This window comes from Phaseolus vulgaris, chromosome 2 (assembly GCF_000499845.2).
Source record: "Phaseolus vulgaris cultivar G19833 chromosome 2, P. vulgaris v2.0, whole genome shotgun sequence".
NCBI classification, from domain to species: Eukaryota; Viridiplantae; Streptophyta; class Magnoliopsida; order Fabales; family Fabaceae; genus Phaseolus; species Phaseolus vulgaris.
The window spans coordinates 39,341,370-39,355,708 of NC_023758.2; the positions used below are offsets into that span (position 1 = coordinate 39,341,370).

At 28.5% G+C, this 14,339-nt stretch overlaps 2 protein-coding genes across 2 annotated transcripts; both read right to left on the reverse strand.

Moving 5' to 3' along the window:
* Nucleotides 1-429: 429 nt before the first annotated feature.
* LOC137809763 (berberine bridge enzyme-like 17) lies at nucleotides 430-2,193 on the reverse strand. The gene has a single exon (XM_068610846.1). It carries the CDS (start codon nucleotides 2,191-2,193, stop codon nucleotides 604-606), a length of 1,590 nt encoding a protein of 529 aa, XP_068466947.1. The 3' UTR covers nucleotides 430-603.
* Nucleotides 2,194-12,653: 10,460 nt separating this feature from the next.
* LOC137811972 (F-box protein At1g61340-like) lies at nucleotides 12,654-14,044 on the reverse strand. Its single transcript, XM_068613834.1, has 4 exons — nucleotides 13,904-14,044; nucleotides 13,535-13,747; nucleotides 13,346-13,420; nucleotides 12,654-13,249 (listed from the first exon to the last, which is right to left on the reverse strand). The coding sequence occupies exons 2-4, from the start codon at nucleotides 13,700-13,702 to the stop codon at nucleotides 13,034-13,036; spliced, it is 459 nt and encodes a 152-aa protein (XP_068469935.1). The 5' UTR covers nucleotides 13,703-13,747; nucleotides 13,904-14,044; the 3' UTR covers nucleotides 12,654-13,033.
* Between the last annotated feature and the right edge of the window lie 295 nt (nucleotides 14,045-14,339).

Here is a 14,339-nt window from a genome sequence, read left to right on the forward strand (position 1 = left end):
ATAAATAAAAAACTTAAAATTCACTTCTGTTTGATTCTATAAAATTTTAATTGTAGATTTTTGGTTTTTCAATTTTCTAACATAAAATAATGTTGGTTAAATGGTAATACATTTATCAGATTAATATTTAAGTTTGTAGCTATAATGACCTCCAAACGTGTATTATATTTTTAGTACTAATTAAATGACATGGTAAACCAAAATGACTTAATTTTGAAAATTTTGACATAAAATTTATAACTAAAATTTTATAAAGACATAAAACTATAAGGATAAAAAATAAATTTAAACCAATTTTTTTTATAAAAAAAAACTAACGAAGTATGACTCAAAAAATAAAAATAGCACAAGTATAAAAAAACATGTCCAAATAATTTGATCTTACTAATAAATGAAATTCAGAAATGATACTAATTTTAAAAGTAATTACATGTAGGTGATATACTTTGTTCATAGGTAAAGAAATTGGAAGGATCAACCCTCATCTTCACACGCACTAATCTATCAAAGTTTTTCTTGAAGAACTTAGTTCCATATATGCTAGCCTTTTTCAAGCTTCTTGAATTACTTGGCTGTTTGTCACCAACATCAATATCCTATAATTCATAAATTGCATGCAGGTGGTATACTTTGTTCATAGGTAAAGAAATTGGAAGGATCAACCCTCGTCTTCACACGCACTAATCTATCAAAGTTTTCCTTGAAGAACTTGGTTCCATATATGCTAGCCTCTTTCAAGCTTTTTGAATTACTTGGAAGTTTGCCACCAACATCAATATCCCTATAATTCATATATGCTTCCCTTGGAGACTTTGAAACAAAAGGGGTCATAAACTCATGAAACGACCTTGAATAGTTCATGTAACGATCATTGGCTTCAACACCATCTTCAGTCCAGGACACGTAGTACTGGATCAGGAACAAGTTCCCTTTCCTGTGAACAAAAGGGGTTGCAGATGGTGAAATTTCCTCCATTCTCCCTCCATAAGGGTTCCACTGCATCCAAATGTTATTATATTTAGTCATCAAATCCCACATGTCTTTCAAGGCCGTTTTTGGGATGGGGGTTTTCACATAATCTGACTTGCTCTTAAAGTACATTGCAGTTGGCTCTTTAGAAGTTGGTAGCAAAGTTTCAATAGAGGTATCATTTGGAAGATTAGACCAAAAAATGGTGGAATTCACCCAAGGCATTTCTTCGCAATCACTTTGTTTCAAACCTAATTCAGGGAAGGCCTCCTTCACCAAAGGAACAAGCCTTTCAATTGAACCTAAAAATTGGCCAATGAAAGAGACTATTACTGTTCCATTCACTACATTAGGTTGCACTCTTATGAAAAGATCTTTGTCTAGTTTTGGTGCAACTAGTTGCCATTTGTAAGCAACATCAGTTGCATCTTCTTTCACAGATTTTTTCACATTGAACACAGTCACTTGTGGGGGTACAGAGACCAATTGGATCCGCCATGCAACAATGACACCAAAACTGGCCCCACCACCTCCTCTTATGGCCCAAAAGAGATCTTCCCCCATTGACTTCCTATCTTGGACAACACCATTGGCATTGACCAATTTGGCATCAAGGATGTTATCAACAGAAAGACCATATTTTCTCATCAAATTTCCATAACCACCACCAGAAAAGTGGCCACCAGTGCCCATAGTGAAACACACCCCTGATGGGAAGGCATGCACATTGCTTTTCTTTGCTATTTGGTAATAAAGTTGACCAACCGTGGCTCCAGCCTGAACCCATGCAGTGCCACTCTTTATGTCCACATCAACCGATTGGAGAGGAAACATGTCAAGAATGACATATGACACATTTGAGACATATGAAAGACCCTCATAGTCATGACCACCACTTCGGATTCTGATTTGAATGTTGTTTGCTTTGGCGCATGTAACTGTTGTCTGAACATCATTCTCACTTTGGGCAGTTATGATGGCAAGAGGTTTTGGCGTGCTTTGTGTCTTGTATCGTTTGTTGATAATGTGCAAGTTTAAGACAGAGGTGTATGAGGCGTTTTCTGGGGTGTATATAGCTTGAGGTATTTTAGCGTTTGAATCATTCGAGAGACAAACCAGAAATTGTTTGATATTTGGGGACTGATACTCTGATTTTCCTTGAGAAACAGACAACATTATCATTAGAGATGATATGAAAAGAGAGAACAACCCCATTATTTTCATGGATACTAATGTGGCTTCTTCAGTTAGCCTTAGACTCAATATATAATGATTATGATTATGTGATCTCTGTTACCAATGTGATGTGAGGATCTCCAAAATTTAAGGTCCCAAAATACCAATAATGGAAACTAGCTATATGGTTAGGACTCATAACAAAAATAACCCATTCACCAAAAAAGCTTTTCTCACATCAAGCACTAATCTCTTTTTAACGTAAAATTAGATGGGATAGAAATGAAAGCTCAATGTTTTTTGTTTCCCTGTTAATTAGAACCACGAAGTTCTATCCCTTTATTAATGAAACCCAATGGAATTTTTTTAAGAGCCAAAAATTCAAACAAATATTTGAGCTGACTGATATGTTGACACCATACACAATAATAAACATGCACTTGACAAACAAATAAATTAAAATTTTAATTATATATAATTTATTTTTTAATGTAAAATAGTATTATATTATAATGGTTTGTCAATCGTATGTATCTTGCTTTTTGGATTTCAACAAAAAAATTTCCAAAATTTAATTGTTTAAAATAAATAATTAAGTAAATATTCTTAAAGAAATATAGAAGATTTCATCTTGCATAGAAATATTAAATTACGTTTAATGAAAAAACAAAAGGAATAATAAATAAACCATATATGCTAAATTTTTCTCTTAACTTTACATTTATACTTTTTTTTATTTCATTTGGTGTATGAATACTTGAATATTTGTAAAAATTATTATAATCCTTTTTTCCAAATATGGAAAGTCCAACAAGACTTTTTGTAAGAATTTAAATTATGAATATTTCTCCAAGCTTGTCATACTTTAAATGGTATAGTTGTATAACAATGCAAGTTTTTAAAGAGTTTAGACAAAAATTATCTTTAAAAGTAATTTTGTAATTTATTCTAAATAATTTCACAAATATATTTTATACGTTAACAAATAATTACTATAAATCTCAATATAAGTGTGAAATAAACTATATTTTTTGGAAAAAATAATAATTTGTTGTAATTCTCTCATAAAACTATAATTGTTAATGTTGTGTTTTTCAAATGAATGTACGGAAGAGAGTAGTGTTGGGTTGGACTCACTTTCTATGTGGAGGCCCAATCCAATATTAACCTTTAGGGTTTTTTACTTTTCATATTGAGAAGGTTTTCCACTTTAAAAATTGTGTGTCTTCTTGAACTGTATTTTGTGTTGCTGCCATTATTTGTTATTGCTCATCAAAGATTCTTGCAAGTTGGGAAAATTATTACCCGCTGTTTATTGCTCTTGTTGAGATATTATTGTTATTGTGTTGAATTTTCCATCAAGTCGACACCTGACCTAAGACATGCGAATTCAATTTTTTTTGAGTCATAATCCATACACTACAAATAAATCATGAAATAGAAACCAATTTTTAGAGACCAAAAATAATTAGTTGCTATAGTGACTAAATTAAAAACCATTTTAAGGACTAAAAAAAATTTTGGTTTCTAAATTACTATTATTGTTAAATGGTTTTTAAATTGGTATCTAATTAACAACCAAGGTTTTTGCTACCAAATTTAAAAACTAAATAATTGGTAGTTAAAACGTTGGTAGGTAATTAGATACCAATTTAGAAACCATTTAACAATAACATAAATTAATTACTATAACAACTAATTATTTTTTGTCTCTAAAGTTGGTTTCTATTTCATGTTTTTCTTGTAGTCATATGTAAGAGACCTTCAACCTAAAATCTTAAATATTTTATTATAAAATATGTTGTTTAGACATATAATTTTAAAAGAAATTACAATTCTAAAAATTGGTGAAAAGAATTTGATTATTTAAAATTAAACAATAAAAAAAGTAAATATTTTGAAAGCTTCATATTTTCTACTCTTTTAAATATACGTCTCTTTTATTTATATTTTTACTTAACTTGTTTTCAATTTAAATATCTCGACTCAACTTCAATTTAAATATCACAACTAAAGTCCAATTAATAGCACATTAACTTATATGTGATTAAGATGTTATTGACTCAATAATACTTTTATGAGTAATATCAATGAATGTTTCTTTTACGTTAAAGTTGATCATGTTAATTTTTCAGTTGTCGTTACCAAATTTATTATTTTGTTCATACAAAGTCAATATTATATTATCAGCTAATTAAATTACATTGAATGAAAAAATAGAGTAATAAATATACATATATGAAGTCCAACCAGACCTTTTTGTAAGAATTTAAATTATGAATATTTTTCTAAGGTTGTCATATTTTAAATGGTATAGTTGTATAACTAATGTAATTTTTGAAAGAGTTTGGACAAAATTATATATGAAAGTAATTTTGTTATTTATTTTAAATAATTTCATAAAAATGTATTTTATATGTAAATAAATAATTACTAACTATCTCAATTGAAGTGTGAAATAAATTATATTTCTTGAAAAAGTATAAGAATTTTTTTTTAATCTTCTCATAATAAAACTATAATTATTAATGTTGTGTTCCTCGAGTGAATGTATAGAAGATAGTCAATACCTAATCCAAGAGACGTGAATTCAATGAGTTTTGAGTCATTAGTCAATCCATATATAAAAGATATTAGTATCACCTTCAACCTAAAACCTTAACACTACGTTTATGAGTCATTTTCTTTATTTACTACCCACTATATACTACCCATTTCACCCATCTTTACTCAATAATGTAACAGCCACATAACAACCCCCCATCCCCCCGTCCTCCTCAACATTTCTACTTGATCAAATTTTCCCTCATCAAAGCTGTCCAAATTCACAAAAAGCCAAGATGCCACCACTGGATCTCACTCAAGTGAGTATATTCTCGCTTGAGGCGAGATAGCACCACTAATGTTGGACATTTTTATGTTTTACTCGCCCAAACAAGCCCTAGTGTGCATGATTGAGAGGTCATTGAGTGAATTGTAATCCAATTGAGAGAACAAATATCGATCCCACAATGAACACTTAAATTATATATCAAGTACAATACTTGTTAAATATAAAACAAAACAATAAAAAGTGTGTTGAAAGTAGTTGTTTTGGCGATGATTAATAAGAAAACAAGCCCTAGTTGTTGAAAGTATGTTCCTTATATGTTTTAGAACAGGATAATCAATTATATGCTTTATTAAAATAGATAATAGAAAATTGTGTTTTTAACTAGTCTAAGAAAATAATCGAAATCGCAAATGTTTATAGAGATAAATTTAAGTTGTTTTCATTTTCTAAAAGAGTGCATTCAAGATTTTTCAAGAATTCTTCAAAAAGGTTGTGTAGTGTTGTTCAATTACTCTTGCGTTGCTTTTGTTGTATTTCTAGTAACATCTTTATTTTATTTTATTTTTTTAATTGTTGGAGTATTTCTAGCTTGTTTCCTCTTCTTTGTTCAAAAGTTGTCTCAATTGGCTTCCTCTTTGTGTGATCCAAAGGTAGGAGATGTCCTCTTGACTGTATTTAGGAGTTGATCTTATATTATTTATTGTCTTGTATATTTTTTTACATGTGTTGAGTATTTGTATTAAACATATAAAGATAATGGACTCTAGTTATTTGGTTGAACTTAGTCTCATTTTTTTTCTAACAACAATAGCACAATTTGGACTTCTAAAGGTGAACATGAACAATTTTACTAATAGGCATGTTACCATCACGTAAGGGGAGTTAGTTAAATATACAAATTTATTTTATTGAATCATATTGATGAAATGTATTTTTGTTGAAGTAATAAGGTTTTCAGATTATGATTATATACACTTATTTGAAATTGTTGGGGAATTGAAAATAATCATTATGATTATGAGTATAATAGGTGTTATAGATAATTAAATGATGTATAAATTGGTAGTGTTGGTATTGCAAGTATGGTACACATAAAATTCTATGGTTTTGGGCACATACAATTCTATGGTTTTGGGCACATACAGGTTGTCACTATCTACACTCAAGTGATATGCATTGATCAATGTCGCTCAAGCAGTTAGTGATGATTGTATGGATTGCTCAATATCGCTTAAGCTTTATCTTGAGGCTTAAGTATAATAGATGTTAATGCAATTCTCTTTTTCATGTAACACTCAAGATTCAAGCGACTGTGTGGGTGCTCAAACATTAAAGAAGATGTGGTGCTTAGTATTTTTGAAATTTGTTGTATTATACAACAAGTCTCATCACTAAAGTGTTTGATGTGACACTTGAGCAATACAAGAGAAATGATGGTTGTCAACAAAAAAGACGCCCAAGAAAGAGAAAGATTGGATCAATTTTCTCTCTTTTATATTGGTTATCACCGGTGTAAGATTGCTCAAGTGAGGAAGTGTTCATTTATTAGAGGAAGCATGGTCACTCAAGCAAGAAGGGATTAAGTTAAGCAATGTTCACTTGATGGTAGATTTGTTGTTACATGTATGTATTGTTTGATGTGTGTGTATGAGAGAGAGAGAGAGAGGGAGAGATTGACGATGATGACAATGAGATACATGTTATTTATGTGATTGAATAATATACATAATATTTCATATTTGTATGAGTATCTATATGATGTTTTGACCTAATTTGGTTGTGCATGTCGGTACCTATTGTGATTCTTTTATAGGTTTGTGGTGTGGAATATCTATGATAGTATTATGGTCCCAAGGTCATATTACTTATCAGGATCCATTACAAAAATTAGGTATTGTAATTTCACATAAATAACTCATATAATTTTGATTAAGATATTTTCACAAAAAGTAAAAGGAAGTCTTTATATTATGTATTATGTATTTATTACTTTTTGAAATTTTTATTTTTTTAAATTATGTACATTTTTATAGAAGTATTTAGGATTTTTTTTTTACTTAAACTAAACAATTAATTAATATTGCTGATTAATTATCCACAAAGTTAAATTATAATTGTTATAATTTATTATTATATTTTTAATTTTCTTGTAAAATACACTTTTTAAAAACTATGAAATTAGTACATTAGCTGGTTAATTAATGTAGAATATTTAATTTTTAAATTATGACAGTTAAGTATACCGTATTATTTTCATAATTTATTATATAATGTCAATTAGAAACGTGATATGATCGTCATAATAGCATATGAATGCCTCCTTATTAATGTGATATTTAATTGGCAAAATCAAAACGTTTTATTAATTGGAAAATTAAAACATTTTTTGAATTGACAAAATTAAAACAATGCTATTTATAAATTTAAAATCATCATTTATATAATATATTAAATTAGATAAATTAGACGTTATAAAAGGCTATTAGTACATAATGACATCATAAATAATGACATTATAAATAACAAAAAATCGTGAATATTAACATGTTCTTTTAGTGCAAGTGAAGTATATTTAATTGTTACTAAATGTATTTTAAATTGGAAATACTGATCTTGATATATATTTGTTTCAAGAGGAAATACAAGTAATTAGATAGGCTAGTTCTGGTTAAATTAAATAATTGAAACGAAAATAACAATAAGATAAATGCTAAAAGTTAAATGTAAATAGCCATAAATGGAAAAAAAATGAATGATCAGATATAAATAAATAAATAAATATTTATAAAATATGATTAATTAGTCAAAGTAAGTGTTTTAAATACAAAATAAATTAAAATAACCTTAATTCCTTACCTAACATAATTATTAGATTATTTTTATTTTAAGCGTGAATAACATAATAAATTAAATATACATTATTATGAAAAAAAAATGCTTAATTAAATTAGAATTTATGGAGATTAATACTTCAGGTATCATTTTCTACCATGACATTAATATACACATAAAATCATTTAATAACTAATTTTTTAATTAAAAAACATTATGGTATTCTTTCTATACACACAACTTATTGCCATGTATTTGTATTTATTGAAAAATTGGAATTGGGTTATCAAGTAGTTTCTGCATGTGAAGTTACAATTTTTGGGGAAAAGGGGAGGTTTCCTCTGCTCATAAATTCATAGAAAGATTATGATATATTGAAGTAAGCACTTGCTGCCTCGACCCCATCTTCCATTTTTGTAGCAACCAATTGCCATTTTTAAACAAGGTCCCTTGCACCATCTTCCAAGATTCTTCTTTCACTTTCAAAACACCCAATTTTGAGGTCACAGAAACCAACTTGATCTTCCATGAAAGAATGACATCAAAACTACCCTTACCTCCTCCTCTTATATCTCAAAACTGATCCCAATAACTTTCAGTCAAGTGAGACTTTAATTCGTACATGAGACTATTTATTTACGCGTAATCGGATAGCTATTTTGTGAGACTTTAATTTGTATATGAGATTATTTATTTATATGTAGTTTGATAGCTATTCGGATAACGAACGTACCATTGATTCAATAAATTTTTATTTTAAATGATTTTGATATCTATTAAAAAATATATTTTAAATTTAATTCAATTTTATAAAATTTATTTTTAAATAAAATTTATTTTTAATTATATATTAGGAAATCTCTTGTGAAATTTCCGACATACATATCAAAGGGTTTCACAGTCATGGCCACCACTTCGCATCCTAATCTGAAGTCCGTTAATCTTGGCATATACAATACTGTCTTGCACATGAGACTCATCCAGAACAGTTGCAATGGGGAAATCTGTGATTGGGTGTAAGAATAAATGGTCATATATTTTTAATATTATATTAGTCATTAAAATTAAATTTAGCAATAATTTAAACAATTAATTTTGAAAATGTATGAAATTTTGTACACGCAATCTAATTAATAAAAATATAAATTAGATTGATTAAATTTACATCTTATAAAAAGTTATTAAATATGTAATTTGAATAATTTTTATATTTGATATAAATGGATGTAAGAATTAGTTTATATGAGCTCTTCTAGGTCATGGAAGAATATATATATAAATTGTTATTTTATTAAATTTATGAATGAGTTAAAAGTTAAAGTATATATATGTGTAGTTGTTAGTGATTTCAAATAAATGACAATAAAAAAAATAAAAAATATAGGTTGAAAGGACCAAAATTAGTTGGTACTTGTATTGATTGCAATTAAATAGTAATAAAAAAATTAAAATATATTATTTTCTAATTAATACGCAAAGTTATGAATACATTTCTTTTACTAATTCGGTGGCTGATTTTTCTGTACTTATATTATGATTATATCAATCCATTATAGTTATGTACTATGACTATATCATGATATGATTCACTTATTTATTTCCACATATTTATTGTGTTTAAATAAAAAGTATTGCAAATATTGTTCTGATAAATAAATTAATAAATTATATGTATATGATTAAATTCGTCTAACTCATGCACGCATTTTCATGAAATTTCTAAACTAGTAAAAATATTTTATAATTGTTTTCTTGAAACAAGAAGTAGATAGATTTAAATTAGAAATTTTAAATTTATTAATTGGAATTAATTAAAATAATCATAAACACTTTAGTAAAATTTTCAAATTTTTAAAAACGTTAGTAATGCATTATTTCAATTAGTGTTTGGTGGGAGTAAATAATTACATTCAAATTACAATTTGAATTATTTTAAATTTTATATTTTTCTAAAATTTCTAAGAATATTTTAGATATTTTTAAATTGAGATTATTTTTCATTAATTAGTAATTTTAAATTATCAGATCAAATATTTATGTAACATGAGAACTCACTCATTTAGAAAGGATAGTATTAAATTCAAATTTATATATTAACACTTGTTATCAACTTAGTTTATTTGGACATCTAATTAATTCTAGTATATATTTTATCCAAGACCCTCTTAGGACAAAAAGAGTTATACACTTCTACTTGAATATGTTGACTATCATTCTCAACCTAGTCAACTTAGTATACAAAATATCTATTAACTCTTCACTACATAATATATTTATCTATCTATATTAGTGTATCACTATAATATAAATATATCATCAAATCACCTAACTTAATACCTACATTATATTTCAACATCTCATTAATACCTCCTTTATTAACTATTTCTTCATACAATCCCACTCTTCAATTCACCGCATATACCTAACAATTATAAAATTTAAAACACTTCAATTTATCTTATGAGAGTCATTTTAGTGAAAATCAATTTAAAATAAAGATAAAAGAAAATTATTTTAACAAAAATGTAATTAAGATAAGAAAAACTTCACAACATAAACCATTGTTACTTGAGCACCTATCATTACGTAAACAAAAATCATAAATAAAATATTTATCTCAACCTTTTTTTGCTTCAGCAAAAAAAATACTTAAAACATAATTTTCGAAAAATGTAAAATAATAATCCAATTTCACATATTTTAACATGTTTCGTAATCTTGTCAGAATTGTATCAAAACCATAATTTCATATCAAAATTTAACAAATAATCTCAGTAATTCCATAAAAAAAAAACTACAATCTACAGTTAAACATGTAGTTTAAATTTTTTTATCAGTTTCTATCATAAATTAACTAAATTATCATTTATCCAACTTCCACACCAATTCAACGTAACACGTCCTTCCAAATTAATCAACTCGAAAACTTAACAAAATTATACTTAGTTAATCAATTCCAATTTTAATATTAATAATAATGATAATATTTTCATCTCCTTCCAAATTAATCAACTCAAAGTTATACTTAATTAATCAAATCTCATTTTATTATTATTATTATTATTATTATTATTATTATTATTATTATTATTATTTATTTGGTTTAATTTTATTGTCTAATTTTCATGTTAGAAATTTGACCTCCATTCCAATACTTTGGTTCGTTCTATTAAGTAATTTCATGTTACAAATTTGACCATTTTTCTATCAATATTATTTAACCTTATTTTTTATCTTTTATTGTTATCTTAGTTTGATTTTGTTTTATTTTCTAATTTCATGTTAAGAATTTGATCATTCTTTGTTGGTCGAGCGATTAACTAGTTCTCATGAAAGATGACTAAACTAGTACACAAACTTGGGCTAACATTATTGAATAATCAAACTTAAATTCTTCATTAATGTAAATCAACTATTGGATTAATTTATTTATGTTTATTTATAACCATTAATCGCTAATAAAATTAGTAGAGGAATAAATGTGATTATTTACCAAGAGTATAAAATCAAGCACTTGAATAGAAGCCTCAACCCGAGGTATCCATTATAGAATCTCTGTGTTGTTTTGAATCTTTTGTTTATTACTATTATGCAAATCCTCCATATTCAATTGTTGAAATTGTTAATCTGAATTAGAAGGGTCCAAGTATGGGGAATCAAAGGAAGAAATGCTTAAACTCTAACTTTTAATTTGATAAGAAAGTAAATATCACTCAAACTTGGAGAAAATATTAAGACACAATTATAAAACATGCAGCACTAATAGAATTGAGTGTATGTTTTGGCAGTAAGCTCAAATTCACAAAAAATAAGAATGCTCCGATGAAGAAGTAGGTACACCAGACAAAATAGGATTAAAAGGACAATAATTAAAGAAAAAATTGGAGTAACCTCCATTGTAAAAAATGATAGTCTAATCTTAAATAGTTTGAGAGTAGACAGAAAAACATGTAGAGGCATCAATTGAGGTAAATTATATAAAAAATTATCAAAGTTTCATTACTCTGTGTGTGGGTATGCCTAGGTAACAATTTCTTCACATGATTACCATACGAGATACCAATTTTACCAGACACGTTAAGAATTGCTTGGCTTTTAACCAATTTGACTGTCCTTCAACTGTGAAATGGTGTCTTGAACCAAAAAAATTATTTCCCTCCTTCCTTTTGAAAACTAATAGAAAATTGCTTGCACCATTCAACTTTATTCTCAAGGAAATTAGACCTTGAAGTTTATAAACAAATAAACAGCTTACTAACATTCGGAATACCAGAAAATAAAATCTGTTACTATTTCGCAGAATAATTGAATTTATCCGAAAAACTAAAGTGGGAGAAACATATTCTTAAACAGAATATGATTCATGTAGAAGTTTCTCCTAGCATGCTTAACCACTAAGTTTTCAATTTGCTTAGATAATGGGAAGCTACGATCGTCAAATAGTTAATTTACAAGTTTCTGACATCATCTGGTGGTAAACAAAAGAAGTCTCAGTTTCTCTTTCGTTGTTTTTGAGTGCTAGAAAAGTTTTACACAGACTATTCAGGTTCAGTATTGGAAAAAAAATGAAAGTATTTCATTGTTTCTGATAAGGACACCTAAGTTGTGTGGCTTTTAGAACAACAGTTGTTCAGTAAGTATCTCAAATGAAATTCCCTCTAATTTTGGTGGACCATGATGGATGTTGATATGTCTAATTGCTTCCCCCACTTTATGATAACTATTGGATACTACTAATAACCATTGCTCTGTCAAAAAGAGAAATATACCCCACATTTAGTTTGTGAATATTTATTATATGAAAAACCGTCGAAGCAGAATGAATAAAACAACACATTCAATCAAAATCATAAAAAGTAGAAACTTTACTCATTTTATTAGAAAAGCAAATTGTGAGAACAGTTAAATTTATCATACAGAAGGACCTAGGATTTCCCTCCAAACAATGACTAGAATCTCTACCACTTTCCACTAGCCTGTGCATGTACATAAAGATTGCAAACAAGCCAAAGCAATCTTCAATGAAGGATTTGAAGATATGACTTGTGTAGACTGTTTCTAAACGTGTAAAATCAGATAGTGAGGTCTTCTAAGTATGTATCAAGTCCCCTCTCGAATTTACTTACTAATATACACGTAACAACTACAATCTATTAACAAAACTATCCGAAGCAAGAGAAACTCTCTGGTCCTCTCATCAGTTGCTACTTTCCCTTGGCCCACTCACTGATCTTCTTCGTTTGGTGAAGCAAACAAAGCCATTGTGATGCTACTCAGATTCTTACCAATAAACTTTGACTTGGGTCTCCTCAATGGAGCATTAGGAGCTTCAATTTCCTGAAATTCACTAGCACCATCTACACCGAATGGAATAGAAATAGGAAAAGTTCTCTTCTTTGGAGTGCTGTACTCAAAATTCACCTTCCTAGCAATCTCAGTCTGCAAAAGCAAAACCCAACCCTTCAGAAATTAGAACAAAAGATAGAATTTGAAACACAAATGAATCACATTGAATAATATTACTCCAAAACTTACAGCTTCTCTAATAGTTTTTGAGACACGAACAAGTTGCTCCAAATCCTCATGATCCACACCACACAACACCTTCACCTACAATTAATCCAGAAAATAACAGAAAAACCAACTTTCAGAACACCCATTGCAGAGTCAGACATGAAAATTCAGAAAGGAAAAAAACCCAAAACTGAAAATGGCAATACTCACCAGAATCTCGAGAGGAAGGGCCTGAAGGGGAGACCTTTCAGAATCTAAAGTGATTTTCTCGCTGCGTGTTCTCTTCAACGGAGACAAAACTTCCCCATTATGTAATGACACGACCCTCTTCCTTCCAAGGGCAGTTGTGTAGCTATAACCCTCAAACCCTAAAGCCATATTCAAATTCCCCAAAACTTAACCGATACAACCTTTTCTTCTAATCTGTAAAACCCAAGCAAACAAATAATTAATTTTTTCAGAAAGCTCACGCATATAGTTCAATTTTTTTTAAAAAAAATGAAATCTTGCGGGAAACTGAAAAGGATACCAGAACAGAACAGTTCCCAGAAGATAATAGAAAAATGAGAGATAACTCACCAAGTGTTTGCAGGAGAGTTTCTATTTTCTGTTGTGATGCAAAACAGGTAAAGCAGAGACTCAAATTGAACTTGGTGATCAAACTCAACTACCCCAGCTGTTTAAGAATTTGGGAACAAATGGGGGTTTAATGAACTGCTTTATATATAAAGCTAAAATTTAAAAGGTTTTTTTTTTTTGGTTATTAATAGGTATTTAATATTTAACAGTAAACACCGCGTGAGAAAATTACGCGAAACTTCGAGGGAAGTATCGGGAGTTACTTTTTTTCTCTCTCTATCTCTACAACATGGCGGTTAAAAAAACAAAGAGAGGGAGAGAAAAAACTAGCCGTTAGAGAAAAAGACACGTGGCAACGTGACAGAACCTGGGGAGATAATTGGGCGGTGACGTGGTGCTTGGTCGGCTTTGTCGGTAGCTTCTGGAGGACGTTCCG

Bases quoted from the DNA above. Each gene is read 5' to 3' on its own strand.
- LOC137809763 (XM_068610846.1), bottom strand. From the start codon at position 2,193: ATGAAAATAATGGGGTTGTTCTCTCTTTTCATATCATCTCTAATGATA.
- LOC137811972 (XM_068613834.1), bottom strand. From the start codon at position 13,702: ATGGCTTTAGGGTTTGAGGGTTATAGCTACACAACTGCCCTTGGAAGG. The intron at 13,421-13,534 runs GTGAGTATTGCC...GATTAATTGTAG, and splicing joins CCCTTCCTCTCGAGATTCTG to GTGAAGGTGTTGTGTGGTGT. The intron at 13,250-13,345 runs GTAAGTTTTGGA...TTGCTTTTGCAG, and splicing joins CAAAAACTATTAGAGAAGCT to ACTGAGATTGCTAGGAAGGT.